This window comes from Solea solea, chromosome 19 (assembly GCF_958295425.1).
Source record: "Solea solea chromosome 19, fSolSol10.1, whole genome shotgun sequence".
Lineage (NCBI taxonomy): Eukaryota > Metazoa > Chordata > Actinopteri > Pleuronectiformes > Soleidae > Solea > Solea solea.
This window is the reverse complement of record NC_081152.1, coordinates 9348369-9369021: the sequence shown is the minus strand read 5'-3', so window position 1 is coordinate 9369021 and position 20653 is coordinate 9348369. Positions and strand designations below refer to the sequence as shown.

Sequence of the window (20653 nt, the reverse complement as noted above, 5' to 3'; positions counted from 1 at the left end):
CCTTCATTGGCTCCCAGTGAATTACAAGATCAAGTTCTTATTGTTTGTGCATGTGTTTCTGAATGGCCTTGCTCCGCTTTACCTCACTGACTCACTTCAGCTGTGCACTCCTTCTCGGCCAGAAAGATGCTTTGTAATGTTGCTTTATGGCTGTACAGCCCTTTGGCCAACAAAGTTGCTTTTAAATGTGCTTTTATAAATATTATACATTGGATTGGATCCAACTAATTCAGATTAGAAAATAATTGTCAGTGCTATCTTGCTCCAGTGTATTCTATCAATTTTGCCAAATTTTAAGTTAATTTATGTTCGCAAATGAATTTGACAGGCAAGTGCAATTTGCCTAGCTTGTAAAAAGGAGAGAGAGAGAGAGAGAGAGAGAGAGAGAGAGAGAGACTGACAGCCATGTCTAAGTTGATCCGATTAGATGGTAATCTCCAGACTTAACAAATCCATAGCCTTTAGACTTGGATTGGTGTGAAACTCTAAATGTTGAGGATCCTTCCCTCCACATTCTGCCTATAATAGCCACTAACAAGTGTTTTGATAATGCTTAATTAAATTAACCCTTACTGCTCACGTGGTGCACCCTTGGTAAATTGCCCTGGGAATAATACACAAGTCCTTCAATGGAGACGTCTTGGGGGTGTGTTTACAGGGTCACATCTTCAGACGTTTTTTTTTTTTCTTTTTATGTGTCGTTGAGTCAAAGTTAGGATTCATTTTATTTTGCATATTTTTTCTTAAAAACCAGGAGCCATAATTGTCACAAAAATTGACTGTTTTTATTTTATTTTTGTTCATAAAAAAACAAGCCAAGCGAACTTTGAACTGTGACGTGATTCCAAATTAAATCCAATTTAAAAGATTTTGAGTTTATATAGTTGGTGAATTTCATCAGATTGCCTATAAGTTGTGCTGAAAAAAAAATCAGACACTCTTTATTGCACATTCTTATCGCCTCTGTATAAACATTTGAAAATAATAATGGAAAAAAGAAGCCTCAATGCTCTGTGTTGTAAGAGTTAAGACACTTCTCTTTTGCTACTATTTTAGCCTTGATTAAGGTATGAAGGCAGATGCATTAGTAGGTTAAACGTCATGTTAAATGTTTGCACATCAGAAATATGGCTAAAAAAACTATTTATAGAAGCCGATATAGGATTTCAAGTTAAAAAAAGTCTGATAATTGTAAAGCCACATGCGGCAGCATTATGTTTAATAGACAAACATATAAAGAAAACAAAGACAAGTGTGCGTGTGTGAAAATGCTGCGAATGCTTTCACAAATATATATTCTAGTTGTTTTTTTGTTGTTTTTTTTACAAAAAAATCGAAATCAAATTAATATTTGGTGTGATTCTTTTAGGTACACATGTACTAAATCAGAGATTTAGTAAGATTTGTAGAATTTATATGTGGCTGTGGCAGAAGAGAGTTTGTCCACTGAAGGACTGGAGAACGACACAATCATGATGATAGTGAAGCATGGTGGAGGTTCCTTGGATGTTTTGGGGCTGCAGTTTTTAGACTTTTTAAACTGTATTCTGGCAGCACGACGACCCCTAAACATACAGCCAATGTCATTAGGAGTGATCTTCAGTGTTAAGAAGAACAAGGAGTCCTGGTAGTGATGGTATGGCCCACACAGAGCCCTGATTTTCATCATCGAGTGTGTCTGGGATTACATGAAGATACAGAAGGATTTAAGCCAGCCTTCATCCACAGAAGATCTGTGGTTTGTTCTCCAAGATGTTTAGGACAACCACCTTCCTGCAGTTTTGAAGGAAAATGGTGGTCACACCAAATATTAATTTGGATTTAACTAAACTAAAATTTTGCACAGTACTGTATATATGGATGTGTGGGCCAGAACTGACAAACCATTACTCTAGCCTTAGTATACAAGTATGTGGAAGTACACAATTAAGTGTAGAAATATAGCATCGTGAGTCCAGTTTGCATCTTTATTTGAACAACACATCTTTTTGTTTACCATCACATTTTTTTGTACACTGGGATAAATCATTTTAGTATTCTGACATTATGACTTGTGCAAATCTGCAAATGTTTCAAGCTCACTGAACTGCGGTTGTGGAGAAAGTAACAGTAAAATACTTAATAAATGCCGAGGCTTCTGCTTTGTAGTGACGCTAACATGAACAATATCTAAATATCATAATTAATTCAAACACCACATGCAAAAAAAAAAAATACTATCTAGAATTCACAACAACCAAAAGGACCGTAGTAATACTCAGAAAGAAGTGTTGAATGATTGTTGTTCATCTGACTAAAGAACAGTTTTAGAGATGAGGATGTCTCATTTCACAACAAACAGAAACAAGAACATTGTAAAATTTGATTTATAAAGAGTAAATCAAATTTACTGTGACCAATATGAAAGAGACGATAAACAGGGAAAATCACGTTATTTACATATTATTTATCTAGGAAAAGACATGGGACCATGGACATTATTATTATTACTATTATTATTATTATTATTATTATTAATAATAATAATAATAATAATAATAATAATAATAATAATAATAATAATAATAATACATTTATATTATTACATTTATCTTAGAATTATTTATAAAGTTTGAATTTTATTGCAAAAAAGTGGAACATTCCGCATCTTAACTCAGGAGCATCATTTGTGTTTTTAGTTTCACTGTGAATGTTTAGACTGGATCCCAGACTTTCTAACGGAGCTTTTATTTTGAGTGTGTGTTGTAATCATTTTATTTCGCATCTTCTCATTTCTTGGCCTCCGCGCCGTTCACATGACCGAGCACTTCTCCTCTGCTTTGCTCTTCAGCTCCGTGACAGTGGCCGAGGCCTTCTCCTTCAGCTGGTCCATGTCCATGTTCTGCAAGTTTTGAATCTGGCCCAAGATGGAGTCCTTGCCCTCCTCCTCGGTGGCATCCTCGTCCACCATCTTGAGCAGCTCCTCGGGAACGTCCACGTCGTCGCCGGCAATCTCGATCATGTTCTCGTCCTGCTCGCTCTGCAGAAAAAAAACAACGGTCACATGCAGGATACACTGATATGAGACAACAGAGGACGTTACACAAAATTCAATCCATGTATCTCCATCACAAATTCATTATGAAACACACTTTTTTAGATTTTTAGTGTTTTCTTTCTGATTCCCCCATTGTTAACTTTCAATGCGACCAGAGACAGGAGGCCAATTTAGTTCCTGTCTATAATTAAACACTACATGACTGAGTTGTTATTTGCTGAAGGAAATAATCTAAAGGGTGACGTAAAGGATTTTTACAGGATTAAATCTCTAAAACATTTGATTTGACAAACACTGCAAATCTAACAGATCTAACCCGATGTTAACCCTGGTAACTAAACCTAAAAACACATTGATTTTGATGAAAAAAAAGCACATTTGGCCGATTGTGAGCATATTTTTTTTCACGTTCTCCTTTGACGCTACCACCTCTTGTTTGCTGTATTATTAAATTGTCAGTGGAAACCTTCTCCTACATACTAGATCTAATCACTTTAGAATCTAGAATCGTCTTGCAATAGGACTGCACTCTCTGTGGCTGCTTAAAACATCAGTCTTTCAGATTATCTCAGAGCTGCTTTAGCCTTTCATGTCTCAATCCAAAAGAAACCCTGAAGATATGGACTAGACCCTAATTCCCATTTTTTTGGCTCAATACTGTGCACATTTGCTTTAAAATTCACTATATATATATATATAGTAATGTAAATTAATATACATTACATATGTTTTTCTCCACTTCCAACCTGACAACAACTTTGTGCATTCCCAACCCCGCAATGATTAAAAGAAAATGAATTGACAGAGAACAGAATGCCCTTCGGTCCATCATTGTGGAAATACATTTCATCTCTAATCATGCGATACAAACATCACTTAGGGAAAATAATTAGATTTATACGTATAGCTTCTCGCCATTGTTTTCATCATGAATGTGTTTTTACTTGAAAAAGACAAACCGTGAAAAGAAAAGCAGCCATTGTTTAAAACGGAAAATCCAACAAAAGAAAAAGTCTCTCTCTCTCTGTTAGAAATGCCGGCAGCAGCCAAGGTCATGACTCCATTCATATGAAAAAAATAATCAAGTATAATAGAAACAGATTGTGCCATAGTCTAATACAAGTAAGGGCGCGCCAGCCGATTCATTTACAGCATATGGGGACTTTTTAAAACAACTTACATCAAATCCAAACATACCTTTTTTGCGCCCTCCATTACAGCTTCTTCTTTTTCTTTTTCTTTTTCTTAAGGAGTCCGTTTTAAAACACACACTTGCCCAGTTTAGCTGTTCTCCTTCTGTAAAGCTAGTTCACATTGCCTGTTTCTCCCTAATGAGCCCGGGACACCTGCTTAGCTGCATTTGGCTTGGTAAGACTCAAGGTGCACTATGGGACACATATAGGCCAACGTCTGCGGGACGCTGGTCGGGTGTCTTTGTTACTAATCTACTGGCACGGCCTCCACCTCCTGTGCGGCAGCTGCCAAGTGCTCTTGTAAGATAAAAGTCAACCTCAACACACCGTGAAGGAGCTGTTTGTTGTTCACCCTTAGCTCAGTCCCAACTGTCACCACGGGATAAAACCGTTTAGTTCATCAGTGTGAACCAATATGTTTACCAATCCATCGTATGGAAATAAAAAAAACACTAAATACCTCAGAAAATGTGTTTGCTTTTAGTATAGGCATTTATATGCACACATTTGGATGATGATTGTTTAGATAATGCAGTTGTATTCAGCACGTTTAAGTGTCAAAGAACATAAAATAAGTTTAGTTTTCGAACAAAAGTGCACATTAATTAACACCGCACTAAACAAAATGATAGTGTTTTACATATATAGTGATATAAGTTATCGCTATTAACTTTGACAACTGTTGCTGCTGTGCTTTTGGGTTCCTTGTGATCACAAAGTTTCTCTCCAGGGCCATGAGTAGTTTGTGGTTTACCTTTGGCAGTCGGTATTTTTCTCTGAGACACACTCTAAGTGTTGCCCTCTCTGCCTTCTTGTGTAAAAAGTCTGCATCTCTCTCCATCCTGAAATAGACAAACAAAATGTATAAATATATATGTATATTTATATATATAAATATATAAATATCAAAATCAAAATAGTGAGGTTACAATATTTGATTCCATTCTCTTGGATATCCTTAATCATATTATAATAATCATAGAAAAAATAGAAAAGGTCCCCAATCCCTTTTCCCACAATCCCATCTTTAATCCCATCACAAAGTTGACGCTTGCTTGTCATTTTCAACTTTAAAGCCGTACTTTGTAACTTTTATATACAAGCAAATGTCCGTCACATTTGAACCATTGTCAAGTGAGTTCCTACAATGCTGATGAAGCCTCCACGTGACTCTCGTCTGTGTTTCTCAGTATGTCTGTGGTGACACAGGGTGATGCATTTTACATCACAACTGGTGCAGGGAAGGCGGAAAAATTCAACAGCTGTGCTACTAAAGTAAGGATAAGGAATAATCCCCAGTTCTCTGATACGTGAGTGAGGAAGTGACACACTGAAACAAATGCTGAAAGAGAACAGTTGGACACTAATGTACTTTTCCACTTATTTCCACAGTTCTGGCACAACTTGGCTCGGCACATTTCGACTCCACACAGTTTGAGCACTATTTCCATTACTATAGTACGTCCTCAACGTGGACGGGGTCGTCATAGCACAGCTGCACAAAACTTTTCATTTTACTGAATCATTAGAATCAGTTCATTAAAAAGATTAGTTCAGTACTTCCTGCATGACCTGACACTGAACTAAAATACGGCTGAACGGGTTGTGATTCGGCTCACGATCGTCATCTTTCGGTAGTGCTGTCGCTAAATACACCAGACTCCTCTGTTGAAAATTGAGATTTTAGAAATGTCCTTGCTAAATGTTGGAGATTAACGCATGTTTCAGGATTTTTAAGTCTTTTTTACTGATCTACAGTTGGATATTGTTCGGTTTGATGCTTGTGTCGGACGTCGCTCTTATGACTCTTCCAGTGACGACACTCTCTGACCAATCAGTGGCCAGCGGTCTGTTGACGTCACATGTCAGTATCGGCTCAGCTTGCTTGGAACCTCGCCAGCGCAGGTACCAGGTACCAGGTACCAGGTACTAACCCTAATGGAAAAGCAAAATAAACCGAGTAGAGTCGAGCTGAGCCGAGTCGTGCTAGAAATGTATGGTTGTAGTGTTTTGGCGACAGAAAGTTACACACTGGAGCTCTAAATTAAGTCAACATAAATATGTATACCATTTGACAAATTGTTCAATATTCAGTTTAACTTTAGTTTAGTTATATTATATATTATTATAAAATACAAATTTCATATCCAATTTATATAAATAAATTTTGCAATGTTGAACAAACAGGTTTTACACTTTAAAATAGTCGCTGTGATTACCTGCACGTTGTGAGACCTGCATTTTGATTACTTTAAAACTTTAAATTGTTCAGGTAAATGGGATTATTAGGCAAGACTGAGTTGGCCAGATGTTTTTGGACAGAGTCTAACCATCCATCCACAAACCTCTGATGAAATGCTCTTTACTGCCAGAGAGATACTTTCAAAGTCCTCTCATTTTCCATCAAAGTCATGAGGGATTATCATTGTATATGTGAATTCATCACTAGAAACCCGTCATCCAGGTGAATGTTGCTGGATTAATGTTGTTATGTAATACAGACGGACGGGATTTTTTTGATGCTTTACAAATGTCACAGAAGTCAAAGTAGATTTGTCAAATTTACACATTTTCTTCACAAGGTAATGAATGCTGGTTTATCACATTTTATTACTATGTGCTTCACTGATTACTAATAATATTATAAACCATACCATTGGAGGACAACAACATGAAGGTTAATATTACACACATCTTCCTTAAACCTGTAATTTATTTAGTGTTTCGGTCCACGCTGGGGTCCATCTACGCTAACAAACTAACAAAGACTAACTGTAGAAACGGATGACAGATTATGAGAGATTATTGATCCGGGTGCAACATGATCTCTAGCCAGAGTGAACACTTGCGTCCATCAAAATCGTATTGTCTGCACAATGGTATTTACATAAAGTCCGGTTAGGATGGGAATGCTATTGTCGTTAAATGTGGTTGCAAAAAGAGAACATTTAACAGCAGATGGCAGATTGTCATGTTCAGATTATAGGTTCTACAGCCACACTGTTTACCATGGACCAATAGCATGAATTCATGATGTGGTAGAAGTGTCTTTGTTGCCACTTACTTCTCCTCCACCACCTGTTTTTGGTACTCTTCATACTCCTCGCGTGTCATCCCTGCAGCTTTGGCCGGATCTGACGGGGTGGCCTCCTCTTCTTTGTCACCTCCACCACCAAAACCCATCCCTGACAGAGGGTTCCCGATCATGCTCTTGATCATGAAAGCCATCTTTAAATTATTCGACTGTTTACTCTAGTTTTCTAGATGAAAATAATGTTGCTGCCCTCTGCTTTGGCCGTCAAATCCAGTGGTAGCTCAGTTAACCTGCTGCTTGTCGATGGAGCCAAGGACACACTGATGACATGACATGCACGCGCACACACACACACGCACACCCGCAGCCATAATCTGGATTTAATCCTCCCTGCTCCTCTATACTAAGAGGCAGATGGCCTGTTTACTCTCTATTCTTACATCATGCAGATCTTTGTAGATGTTTTTGTCTTGACTGATTTGACACTTGGTGCATTGTTTGACTGTGGCAGGAGCAACGTTTATCATCTAAACTAGTTTTAGAGATGGGGATGTTCTGTTTGCGTCATGGCATGCTCTCTTCACCCACTGCTGCTAAATCATATTAGTTAAGTGTGGGCCGGCCCATGTGCAGATTACACTGCTGAGACCAAGCAGAGTAGAGGGAGAGCAAGGGAGAGCGAGAGAGAGAGAGAGAGAAGCGGGATTACAGTTTTGTTGATCCGCACTGGAGCCTTCCCTTCATGCCGTGCTATTGTTCTATGGGCAGGCGATTAATGGTGGAGTGAGAGTTGGGGAGGAGACAGCTCAGGCATCATTTTCACCATTTTATCTCCAATCTTGGGGAAGCACTTTCTGATTCCCTCACTAGTTTTAAGCCACAAGACATTACAGAAATGATCCCTTGCAAAAGTATTTCCAGTAAAATTTTTTTTAATTATGCTCAATGTAAGTTTTGAGAAGTTAGTTACTATTTAATACCACTGTGTTCTTAAAATCCAATTTTTTTTTGGCATTGTCTTATAAATTATAGCTATTCCAACTATTGTGTTTTTTAAGTGTAAATATGTTAATCTAGGAAAGTTCCCCTATTACACATTATAGCATATAGGTCCATCCGTCCATCATCTATATCACTCATCCTGTGAGGGTTGCTGGAACCAATCCCAGCGGACAGTGGGCCAGAGGGCACAACCTGAACAGAGCCTCAGAGCCAGCATACAGGGACAAACAACCATTAATGCTCAAATTCACGCCTATGCATGAGTCTCCTGGATCTGTGTCAGCGAAACGCTGAAAACTGTGCCGAACACCTTGCGGCGTCTGCATAATCCCTGATAGAATGTTGGGTTTTCCTTTAGCAGGAATCACAGCTAATGCTGTATTTTATAATACTGACCATGATCATTAGTAGAATTCTTATTTCCAACTGCACCGACTAAAGAATGTCACTTAATATTTGAGCTGAAAGCACTAAGTTCAGCACCACAGAACCATGAGCATTACTGTTATCTGTTCTATACTATGTTTACGTGGAGTTGAAACCCAAATAAGGACTGAAGTCTCTTCACGTATTTGTCAAAAATGTGTAATTGTACAAGTGTAATTCACAAAGTGGATGATTTGTATAGGGTGAAATTAATTTGACAAAGCAAGAAGCAGTCTTTTTCATTTTCAGTTTATGTAAATTGTTCAGGTAGAGGATATGTCAGATTCTGAACCAAAGCAGATAAACGTAAGCTGACACCTGACAACAGTTCAGCCTTATTTCATACAAAAATTGCACATTTCAAAGCACAGGTTATTTGTTTTTTTGTTTTCAGTTCAGGTTCATGACAATGGGACTGTGGCAGATTTCAGCTTTTTCCAAACAAAATCCAAGGATCAAACCAACTAAAAAATACTGTAAAGGAACTTATGACATCATGTTGGAAATCCAGAGTGGTAATTCACACACCAGCATTCATACACAGTTTATGATCAAATTAAAATCTGTAATTAAAACACTTTATCAACACAACAAAAAAACAATTTTTTTCTTAAAGTATAATAACTTACAATCTGAAAATATCCCCCCCCTCCCGCCGAAAAAAAAAATTACCAAAACAGAAAATCCCTCATTTACACACTTTCATTTCAGAAATATGTTTCATCAAAAGAACTTCTTTGCTGCGGCTTCTTGCTGACTTCTACAAGAGAAAAGAAGAAGAGAAAAACAGGAGATTAGACCACCGCGGATGCATACTGTACATACGACCAAAGAGAAATGTCCGATGTCTTACTTGTACATGACGTAGCAGAAGAACAGGACTGACTGGACGACGATAAAGATTACAAAATGAACAGTGGATAAGCAGGTGGGCACTGGGGGCATCTCAGGGCACTTCACAGCCTTCTCAGCAGGATTCTGCAAGAGAAAACATTTGCCATTTATAAACATACTCAAATTGAACATGGTCAATGAAGCGTTTTCAGTCCGACGCCACACTCATCCACACCTGAGCACCGCGCTGTACCAGGTGCTCCACGTCCTTTTTGACCAAGTGCAGATGTTCCTTGATTTCGTTAAAGTGCTGAATAGTCTCATAGGTTCCGATGCCCGGAGCGTTTCCCTGGTGTTGGGCAGAGCCGATCTGCTTCAGCGACTCGTAAAAGCTGTTCCTGCAGAGACGAAGAGAAGAAGACACAATGGTGTAACTTTTAATGTTTTTAGGGACTTGAATATGAACGCATGTTATAGACTTAAAGCAGAACCTTTGGCTCCGACTTGTCTGTCTATGATTGTCAGAATGGTGAATGCAAGACAATTTTCTGTGCAAACAGACAATGAAATATTATCTTATGAACAATTGTACTATTAATACTGATATTAAAACTGATCTATGCATCAACTGGACTAAATCATGTGGAAATGTTGCAAAAACAAAAACCCTCACAATCTGATAAAGTCCGATAAATGAACGTGTGACGGGAAGTATGATGTGCAGTAACATGCGTGGTATCATTTATTTACTGTAATACAAACCGGCCGACATTAATCTTTTAATCCCTATTCACATGAGGCTATATATTCTCAAAGTTTGAAAAAAAACAAAAAATTACCATCTGATAAAAGAGGTCATGATTGCTAAATTAATCCCTTATTAAAAAAAAAGAAAAAAGAAAAAGAGAGAGAACACGTTCTTACAACAGATTACAAACACGCAAGGTTAACAAACAGACCACAGCAGAACACTGTTAAACGCAAACTGAAATTAATGGCAAAAAAAAGAGGCATAATAATATAAACAAATACTGGCCATGTATTATACATTTTTAAAGGAAAAATGGTAGATGTTTATTTGCTGGAAAGTTTCTTGGCTTTAAATTGGTGCAAATCCAATAAGCATTTTGAGCATAAAAGAGAACAATTGGAAAATGATGTGGTTTAAAAGTTACTGTCGATACTTGCTCAAGGAATATAGAATATAGAACACTGTCTTACGTTTATTGTTGCACCGGAAACAAATGTTAATTTCATACTAAAAAGGTGCCGCCAGGACAAATCTGTTTATTTGTTTCTTTGTTTGATGTCGCTGACGTTGTCAGGGTCTGCTTTACGTGTCAAATCTGTGTCTTTACTCTCATCACTATACGAAGTTAAAATACAGAAGATAATGAAGATGTCCAAGCCTGGGTCAAGACTGATTATGTACGGGGAAGGAGCAATAAGTCTCCTTTATCATCTTAAACAAATCTAAGACGACAAAAAAAAAGTGACTTCACAATTGAAAGGAATTCCAGCAGTGAAAGTCGGAAGGCCCTGAGGAGGGGGGATTGTGGCAAAAAAAAAAAAATCAATTGGAGGGAAACCCATGTTTTGCCTGCGTATGACAGATGCTTTTACAGATTACAAATCTGATAAAATGGTGCTACAATGTGGCCTTTTCTTCCTTGGCCACATGGCTACGGTCTGAAAGGAGATGACATAAAAACAAAATCTAATTTGTTTCATAAAAAAAAAAAAAAAAAGAAATCTCCCTTGAGAAAGTAAGTGAGCATTTATTAAAGCTTAAAGCTAATCTCCATTTATGACAAACTGACCCATTTATGTGTCTCAGTCTCAGATGAGGTCCGATCATAAACTTGGTGTTTAAGGAGACGGGTCGGGATGAACGCTTAATCTACAAGGTAATACAGCTCAGTTGCTCATATTAGCACATGAGAGGAAGCAGCTGCCGCCATTTGCCAGGGTCTGACAGTCAATCAGTTTACCCCGTGGACCAACTTATCTTTAAATTACCGCTCTGGTTATTTGCCTCTTCTGCCATCTATATGATATAATTTATACGAAATCCACTTCCAGGGGCATCGGAGTGAAATGAACATATAAAACCACCGAGAGAACATTCTAGTTATGGGTCAGCAACATAATAAGAAAATCATGTATGCAAAAATCATTCTGAGGATGAATGTCCTGTTGGATTTAGGACATATAAACAGCTTGGCTCTTTTATGATACACGAGACTAAGAGATTAATGTTACATAAAATATCTTAAGATTCTGATTAATTTTTTTTTTTATGCAGATGGTGCGTTAAAATTAAGACACAATGCAGCGGCAGCACCAGGAGACTTAATGAATAAATTAACACTCATATAGTTGATTTTTGAAAGGGTATAAAACTGCAATTACTCACATGGACACTTTCTAACTTATTTATTAGGAAAAAGGAGGAAAACAGTGATTAAAATGTGATGAATTAAATCTACAAGACAGGTTTCAGATAGCAGTTTTTTTCTTTTGTTAAATCGCTTGCGTGCTTACAATGACTAAGCCCACAAGCACCTTAGGCAAGCAGTACAAAAGCACAAATATGTTATTGACAAAATCAAAGCTCTAAACATCAAAACATTACATTCTGTATACCTAATCAGGCTTACTCACGGTAAGTACCAAATCAAACAGTCACTTGAGTCTCTGCCATGGAAGGCACACCATCGCTTAAGCTGTATTATCTTGGTATTAAAGTCTGTGCGGCCTGTTATCCTCGGGTGATAAAGAGACAATTTTGTACAGTAAGAGTGGGAGACGATTACAGCTGGGCATGACTACACCTATCACTGTAACTAGTGCACAAAATTATATATTTCAAATAAATTTTGTGTAATATGGGGCAACCCATATTCATTTAACTCAAGTTAGTTTGGAATTAAATGGCCATTCAATAATCATTGTAGACTATTATGTTTTCAATCATCTAATCTTCATGCAGGTTTTGGTGCTCACTTTTGCCTCACTAATAATAATGATTGTGTGACATTTAAGCTGCATTAAGTGAATGTATGTGGTACAAACACAAGCAAAGACAAATACACCAATCAAAAGGTTTAGAGGGCCGTTACCGCAGCTGAATTATGAGACTGGCAGACACCTGCAGTTCATCCTGAGATTAGAGATGTTTTGAGGGATTTAGCGGGCAGGATTTTCTCGGGTATCACATACATGTCTCTCTCTCTCTATCTATCGTGGCTGCAAAAAACAACAGTTCCCTTTTCAAGGTGATCAAAAGTCAACAGCAAGTGCTGCTGTCCCGACTTACCTCAATTCATTCAGGTTTTTGAGCACCTCCTGCTGTGTGGCTAAGACAGAGCCCAACTGTGGACTGGCAGAATCCACCTACAAGACAAATACAGCACAAAGAGGAACACACTTCAGCGTTGACATCTGATAAAGCCGTCATAAAAAGGTTTCAAGTTTTGATGACCTGCCATAAACACAATTTACTAGCAGGAGAACAGACTAAGTAAAAGGGTCAGGTGTGTAACACCTAAATACACCAACCATAAGTGTCTATTTGCTTCAAAATCACTCAGTTTTCATAGCCTTAGAATAAGCTGTTTATAGGTACTGTGAGCAAGGGCCTTGCTTTACTGAGGCCGCCACTACACTCTTTGTGGTACACATATGAAATACGACTGGCCCCCCATATTTGTTGTCCGAGGCTGATCCGAATCTGACATGCATTTCGTATTTTTTGTTGGAGACAGACACAGTTGGAGTAAGCTGAAGCCTTTCTTTATGGCCATGGGAAAGTAGGAAGAAAGAGGGAGAGGAGAAAAGTGTGGTGTATCTGTGTGTGTGTGTGTGTGTGTGTGTGTTAGCACAGTCAGTGACCGAGTCACTCAGTCACAACGGCAAACGACGAAACTAATCCTTACATGATCCAGGACGAAGCCCTTACTAGATCCATGAACACGCACGCACAGATAAACAAAAGCCACACACCTTATGATTTATCGCCAGCACTTAGAGTATAAAAGAACTACAGACTCTCCATGAACAACAATCCGTTCTTCTTGAATAAATTCTTGTTGAACTGTAACATCCACAGTGAAAGGCTTCACTGTCCTCTCTATTATCGCTTATTTTTACTTGTATCTATTAATGTAATATTTACACCATATTTTAATAAAGAATTTAAATAAGAGCCCATTTCAATTCACCAAATTTTACCTGATGTTGAACTTGAAATTACCATGTAAAACACTATTTTTTCAGTGCTGTCACACTACTTCACACTACTACCAGGTTGACACTTCTAGATTATTTATTATTTGAATCCCTTCATTTTCGTTGTGTAAAACATGACATATAATCTAGTAAATATAGAAAATGCATGGATTTGGGGTACAAGAAAAAAAAAAAACGTCAGCAATGACATGCCCACCTGTCCCGACTCAGCATTCGTTCCCTTTTTGGCAACCTCATCAGTAATAACAGAGACATATCTGCGCTGCTCGTCCAGGATCATTGCAAGCTGCCGGTGGAGCTGCTTGATCTCCAGATGGATCCGGTTCTGGCCTTCAAACACCTGACGGATCTCCCGATCATTCACACTCTCATACAAGTCCTCGACTGAAGGGGAGAACAAAACCAAGGATTTGAACCAAGATAAATAAAATAAGGCAATTCAAATTTGATGTTTGCGCATGTTGAGGTCTCATGAGCTGTTTTCAGACATTTCAGGTAAACAATTTCCACAGAAAGATTACAGCTTGAGAGAGTAAATTTGTCCAGGGTAATTTACATAATTGTTAGGGATAATTGTTGGATACAGAAATCTTACTTGGCTCTCCTTGGACATCTGGGTGCTCTTTCTGAAACTCCTCTTTCTTTTTGTCAAGCTCTTGCTGGAAGTTCTGGAATTCCTCCTGGTACTTGTCCTTCTCTTCTTTAGGAATCTCAGATTCTGGTGGGGGCTTCAATGGGAAAGACAAAAGGAAAACTCTGAAAAACACTCTGAACCCTGTGGGGCCCGGGCTTGGGCTATAGTGTGCATACACATCTGTGCATGTGCCCGCTGAGTCACACTGCTACAGAAAAGTAAATTACAGGCAGGACAGGGAGTGTACAGGGAGCTCTAGGAAAGTGTAGTTACCGGTTGCTGGCCTGGCTCTGTGAGTCTGAATAATAAGAAGGATAACACATCATGGTCATCTGATGGAGGAAAGAAAGTCTAAATTAGAAAATGACACAGAAAACAGAAACATATACTCATATTTACAGTGACACTTAAAATTACAGCATTGAGTTGAAGTGTTAGGGGATTTAAACTATCTTAAAACGACGTGGTAAAACCAAAGGGTCATAATCTCAATAGGACAGAGAGTGACAGTAACAACAACACCACCTCCAAGAAATTTCAAGTAAATAAAATTCAAATTCCTTTTCGAATTAAACTTCAACTTTACACTAAATAGCACAACTGGGAAAGACCATCAATAGTTTCTGGGGAATAACTACAACTCAATACGTGGAAGCCAGATCCTTTCAGCTGTATAACTTAATGTTTCTGCTCAGCCTCAACAACAAATCAGAATAACGATCACCTGAGGCGTTAATGTGAGTTGAAAAAAACATTTTCTAAATACAGGGAGGATTAAGCTGTACCTGCTAAACCACCAGTGGCAGCTGAAATCCCAAAGAAGCCATCAGTGGGAATGATCATGGTGTCCACTTTTGTGCAGAACTCATAATCCTCCTTGTCTGGAGTGAAACCATTGTTGATCATCACCTGAGGAAGTGGAAAGAACAGCATTGCAGCTAATAAGAATACTACTAACTGTGCTCATCATCACTACTACTACTACTACTACTACTACTACTACTGTGTTTGTGTAACCAACCGTCAGCGTCTTCTTGTAGTACTTTATTTTGGCTCTGACGGGATACGGTTTGTTGCGGAAGTCTCGCAAACACGTGCCGAGGGCTTGTGTGGCACCATCACTGGATAGAAACAACAATTTCAAAGGAAAATATGGCTTTACATTTATAGATCGAGGCTCCACACTGAACACGTGTGTGGAGAATATGCATGCACCATGCATTAGTGGGCGTGTTTATTATATTAGTGAATTAAAGTATGCTTTTATAAACATTTATTAAAGAAAACACACTGAACTCTAAGAGAAACTGGAATTGAAAAAGTGATTTAAAGCTTTCACTGGGCCATGAGAGATTAGGAAAGACGGGGGATTATTTACTTTCCAAGCAAATATAATCATATTTCCTAATCTTCTTTAAGTTGTTTAAATATGCGTCGGTGATGACATCAGAGCTCAGCATAAGAAATGTTTACTTACTTTTGGTGGTCGTAAACAAGTTTGCCATTGTTGCCCACAACAACTATAGCAGGGTTATTTTTCTGGAATGGAGAGAACAACAACACAGAAATGCATTAATCCTTTGCATGAAGTGAATTGACTTTATGGCAAAATATTAATCCCATACCTGAGCAGAAGTAGTATTATTCAAATTGTTTTGAAAGATAAATAGATGGCTGGTTCATCCTACAAACATGTTTGTTCATTTGATTCCAGAAGCTGATATCAACCAAACAGCGGTCAATTTTGTGTGAATATTCGGGATGCTTGTTCCCCCAAAACAACAATAACAAAAGAAAGCTACAGCCTCATCTGTAAAAGCTCCCCACTAAATCTGTCATAATATACACAATACAGTCATTTATCATTAAAGCTAAATAATAGTTTCAAGTGTGAAGTTGTTACCGACCTTTCCGTCATTGTCAAAAGAATCAAAGAAGATTCCAACTCCATTCCACTGGTCCGCAGCTCCGTACACCGGACCGTCAAGGCCTTGTTCAGATGTGAACCACACAGCCTGTCAGGCAAAAACAAAGTGGTACAAATATTTTATATTTACTTGGAAAACACTGGGAACAACTTGTCTCGGTAAACTTTATGAAACACGTGTGCTCAAGGTGGTGGCAAACAGTGTGAGGTAACAGGGACAGAGTATGAGAGAATCAACAATACAGAAAAAGCAAGGACAACGAGTTAGACAAGTGGCAGAGTAGAGAACTTCTGTTATTCTTCTTTACTCGACACACCTTAATAAAACTAACATGGAAGAATGTGAACTACTTTCTTCCTACTACCTACATGTCCTGTTATCATCAGGCAATGTAAACAGTTTGTAATACACCCAGAGGTCTCGATCAAGCATGTAGCTCACTCACAGCTAGAGAAAGCACTTCGAGAGGGCAAACCTCAGCCAATTTCCCACACTGTATATACACAAAAGGTGATCATATCCTGATTATCCACCAATATTTAATCATTTCTTTCTTAGGCTATGACTTACATGCCAAGAAAATGTCATCATATTTGTCACTGGCAAAAGCATAACCTTCTTATTACATAACCTCTAGTATTAAAAGTTGAAAATGCATGAAAATGTCCACCGGGTTCTGTTGTTTTTTCCTTGGGTGCACGACACCCCTCTTCAAACAGGATGTTTCCAAAAACCTTTTTGCCTGAAGTTATTGTGTGTGAGGTTGTGAATTTAAAGTAGATTGCAGTGTAGATTGTTCGTTTTGTTCGTCTTTTAGGACAGGAACATCTATTGCCAACCAAACATAAGATATGGACTTTTTTTCATTCCCTAAAAAGGGAAATCCAGCAGTGTTATCCTTCCTTACCAAACCGTCTGCTCCCATTCTGCCTCTTCCAGATACTCTGAAGGTCACCTCAGCCTCCCAGTGTTCAAAGTTGACTCTGTTTTTCGTCCACACAGATCCCCTCTGGCTCCTGAGGGATGGTGTAATGCGCACCTGGTCTGCACTCGGGATAGCATCTAGAGATGGAGAGGAGACGTTACGTTTATAACTACAACAGTCTATAGGTTTTGTTTTAGAAAAAAAGACTAATACGTGAATAATCTCTGGTTCGCTCGTTCTATTGCAGCTCACTTCTTCTAATCATCTTCTAATATACCACTTTATCCTCCTCATGAGGGTCGCTGGTGCCAATCCCAGTTGACACAGGGCGAAAGGCGGGGTACACCCTGGCCAGGTCTCCAGTCCATCACAGGGCCACATTGAGACAAACGACCATCCACATTGAGACAAACGACCATCCACTCTCACACTCACACCTGCGTCAATTTAGAGTGTCCAATTTGCCTAATCTCCAAATCGGCGTGTTTTTGGACTGTGGTAGGAACCCAGAGAACCTGGAGAAAACCCACGCACACCCGGGGAATGTTGTGTTTATTATGTCCGTAATGTTGTTGGTTACGTTCGTCTCTTTCTGAGCAATAGAGGTCAGAGTTGTGAAAGAAACAAAATGATGAAACTGTATGACACTGTAGGAACGTGAGCAGCCTTGGCTGATGTTTGCAATCTCTAGATGGACAATCATAACTTATCTGGTCCCATTTATGTATTATAAACAATACATAAATAGAAATGATTCATCAATAATTGTGATCATTGATTGATTGCTTGTGTCACCATTTAATACTTCCACCTTCCGCTGTTTTACACCCTCATATAGTTTGAATAGGTTATACATGTTGGGTGCTGTGGCTCTGTAAATACGCAAAGAGCCGGTTTTCAGTGTGTTCTGACAGTTATTCTACAAATAAACACATTAACATGAACCATTTCCTGCGTTTCAGTTTCAAATGTGCTGCTCTTGTTTGTCTTGTGTGACAGTTAACTGGGACAAAACACACAACTTTGCTTCATGGTAGCCCAGGGGGTTTCTGCATGCAACTGAATAGGCTGAGTTACATGCAAGTATTAACAGTTTATTAAGAATCTATATGGAAATGATGAGGTTGGCCTTCATCATTTTTTAAATTGAATTAGATATTGGGATCTGTAGATTACAATATCTTGAAAACAGACTGTCTAAATTATGGTTGAATTAGAGGAAGTTGGTGTATACGTCATCAATTACTCTTTGACCTAATCTAATCTCATGATTGAACGCTTCTGTCAGCAGCTGGACAACTCAATTGTGTGATGCAAGACTCCAGGGCCCATCTTTGAAAGGGGAAAGTTCAATAGTCCCACTTGCATGCGTTTGCACACATTTGCAACAGTCATAGCCGTTTACACAACTGTTTTAGGTGTTCATGTCTGTTTCTGAGACACCACGACTCAGAAATATACGCTAACCTGCTAAAACCTATTCATTTCCCGATGCATTTTTTTTTTTTTAATGAACCTCGTTATTACAAAGCGGAAACACGTCGCTTGCACATACGCTGCACACATAATACACACGTCGCTGTCTTGCGTTGACACCGGGTTATTTTTAGTTTAAACATTGAAAGTGTGGCAGAGATGCTGACCGCTGGCTGGACACAAACTTACTTCCAGTGTGGATCCAGAAGGGGATGGAACCGTCCGGCTGCGAAAGATGAGGTCCTTTGAAGCTGTATTTGTACTCGAAACGGCGGTGAGGAGTCTCTTCTGACGACGAGGGACCTGTGGAGATATCGGCGACACTGCGGTGAAATATTAACGCTGTGACAAAAGTTAAAATTAACGAAGGAGCACCGGCAACCGATGGCAGCGCTACGGACACCGCCATGTTTGGTATGACTGCTGACGTAGCACTCAGTTCAGTCCACGACGAGCATGACGGGATGTCTGTAGGTCCAACAGGGCGTTCTCTCATTGGACCGTTTTCTTTTGCCTTCATTTTGGTCTCCCTCTCTCGCCGTTCCCCCCTCCCCTCCCACCGCTCGCTCCTTTAGTCGTCATGAGTGACCGCGGGCATTCGTCATGTTGTGAGCTGCACAAGCGATACATGAACAGGTGCGTAACTTAAAGGGTAAAAGAGTGATTGTGGCACCCAGGGCTTCCCCACATACTATTTGCATTACAGACACCACTTGAGGGGACTTTAATGTCAAATAAAATTAATTTTATTTTTTATATCCCAGAGATGGGAGTAAGTCACACATAATTATGGATTATATTATTATTATTATTATTATTATTATTATTATTATTATTATTATAATAATTATATTATATTATATTATATTTTATATTATGTTATATTATATTATATTATATTATATTATATTATATTATATTATATTATATTACATTACATTACATTATTTGATCAATTATTTTATTCATTCATTCATTTCTGTATTCTTCCTTTTTTATCATTATTTCATTTATGGTCCTCCATAGTCGAGTACCAGCTTTAAATCAAGTAAGTCACAAGTCAAGTCATATGAATATAGAAGATGAAGATGATTTCCCAGATATTCCACATTTAAATATGCTAAACAAAGACAGTCATTTTGAACTACTAGAGAAACGCTGTATTACTCATACAGTGTAAGGACTGCTTAATGGTCCCATACAACTGAATTGATTATTAAAAAAAACAAAACTATAATTAACATCAATAAATCAATCAGCTTTTGACCCACAAAGACTTTAACTGTAGTGTTAGCTTAAAGTAGGAACCAAATGACTTCCTGTCTTACCTTTCTTTGCAGGATTTGAAGTGCGGAATCAAATTTCATGTAGTGGTGTCGCTCAAATTGCCAGGTTTGTACACAAGGCTGCAAAAGCCAAGTAATTTTGAGTCATTTACCAACGTTGGTCAAGCAAGTCTCAACTCCTCATATTTGAGACTTAAGTCAGATTTGAGTCAAGTCTCCCACCTCTGGTATATCCCAAAGTAAGTTATCACTGACAGCGATTATGGAATTTCACATGTGGGAACATGACCTGCTAAAAGGGACGATGTGATCATTCCACTGCCTGTTTCCACTCAGTGAATCACTCAGTATGAAAGTAACACTACAAGAGCCATTTGAACACCATTAGAGTCTGAAGGTTTTGTTTGTTACTTTGTCGTGATTTTTGGACTCTACACGCTTGTTCAAGAGCCATATCAAAAAATTGCACATAATCTCTCTGTTGACTTTTTTTTTTTTTTTTTTTTTTTAAATATTTCTAGTTGCTTTTTCTTTGTATTTTTTGATGTTCTACCAACCTGCCAGGGCACTGCAGCCTTATCTGACATATTTACATACGTTGCTGTATATTTACATTAATATGTACTG

At 38.4% G+C, this 20653-nt stretch overlaps 2 protein-coding genes across 2 annotated transcripts; both read right to left on the bottom strand.

Annotated features, from left to right (window-relative positions):
• Positions 1-1953: 1953 nt before the first annotated feature.
• Positions 1954-7610, bottom strand: cplx4a (complexin 4a). The gene is made up of 3 exons (XM_058617549.1): positions 7295-7610; positions 4985-5072; positions 1954-3019 (listed from the first exon to the last, which is right to left on the bottom strand). Exons 1-3 carry the CDS (start codon positions 7456-7458, stop codon positions 2792-2794), a joined length of 480 nt encoding a protein of 159 aa, XP_058473532.1. The 5' UTR covers positions 7459-7610; the 3' UTR covers positions 1954-2791.
• Positions 7611-8835: 1225 nt separating this feature from the next.
• Positions 8836-19272, bottom strand: lman1 (lectin, mannose-binding, 1). Its single transcript, XM_058618198.1, has 13 exons — positions 18930-19272; positions 17247-17401; positions 16319-16426; positions 15889-15950; positions 15433-15532; positions 15197-15320; positions 14685-14743; positions 14373-14505; positions 13974-14161; positions 12846-12922; positions 9762-9924; positions 9546-9670; positions 8836-9452 (listed from the first exon to the last, which is right to left on the bottom strand). Exons 1-13 carry the CDS (start codon positions 19258-19260, stop codon positions 9416-9418), a joined length of 1662 nt encoding a protein of 553 aa, XP_058474181.1. The 5' UTR covers positions 19261-19272; the 3' UTR covers positions 8836-9415.
• Positions 19273-20653: the final 1381 nt, after the last annotated feature.

Bases quoted from the DNA above. Each gene is read 5' to 3' on its own strand.
- cplx4a (XM_058617549.1), bottom strand. From the start codon at position 7,458: ATGGCTTTCATGATCAAGAGCATGATCGGGAACCCTCTGTCAGGGATG. The intron at 5,073-7,294 runs GTAAGTGGCAAC...TGTCTATTTCAG, and splicing joins AAACAGGTGGTGGAGGAGAA to GATGGAGAGAGATGCAGACT. The intron at 3,020-4,984 runs GTAAACCACAAA...TTTTTTCTGCAG, and splicing joins AAAAATACCGACTGCCAAAG to AGCGAGCAGGACGAGAACAT.
- lman1 (XM_058618198.1), bottom strand. From the start codon at position 19,260: ATGAAGGCAAAAGAAAACGGTCCAATGAGAGAACGCCCTGTTGGACCT. The intron at 17,402-18,929 runs GTAAGTTTGTGT...CTCCATCTCTAG, and splicing joins CTTCTGGATCCACACTGGAA to ATGCTATCCCGAGTGCAGAC. The intron at 15,321-15,432 runs GTTGGTTACACA...CCACTTCCTCAG, and splicing joins ACTACAAGAAGACGCTGACG to GTGATGATCAACAATGGTTT.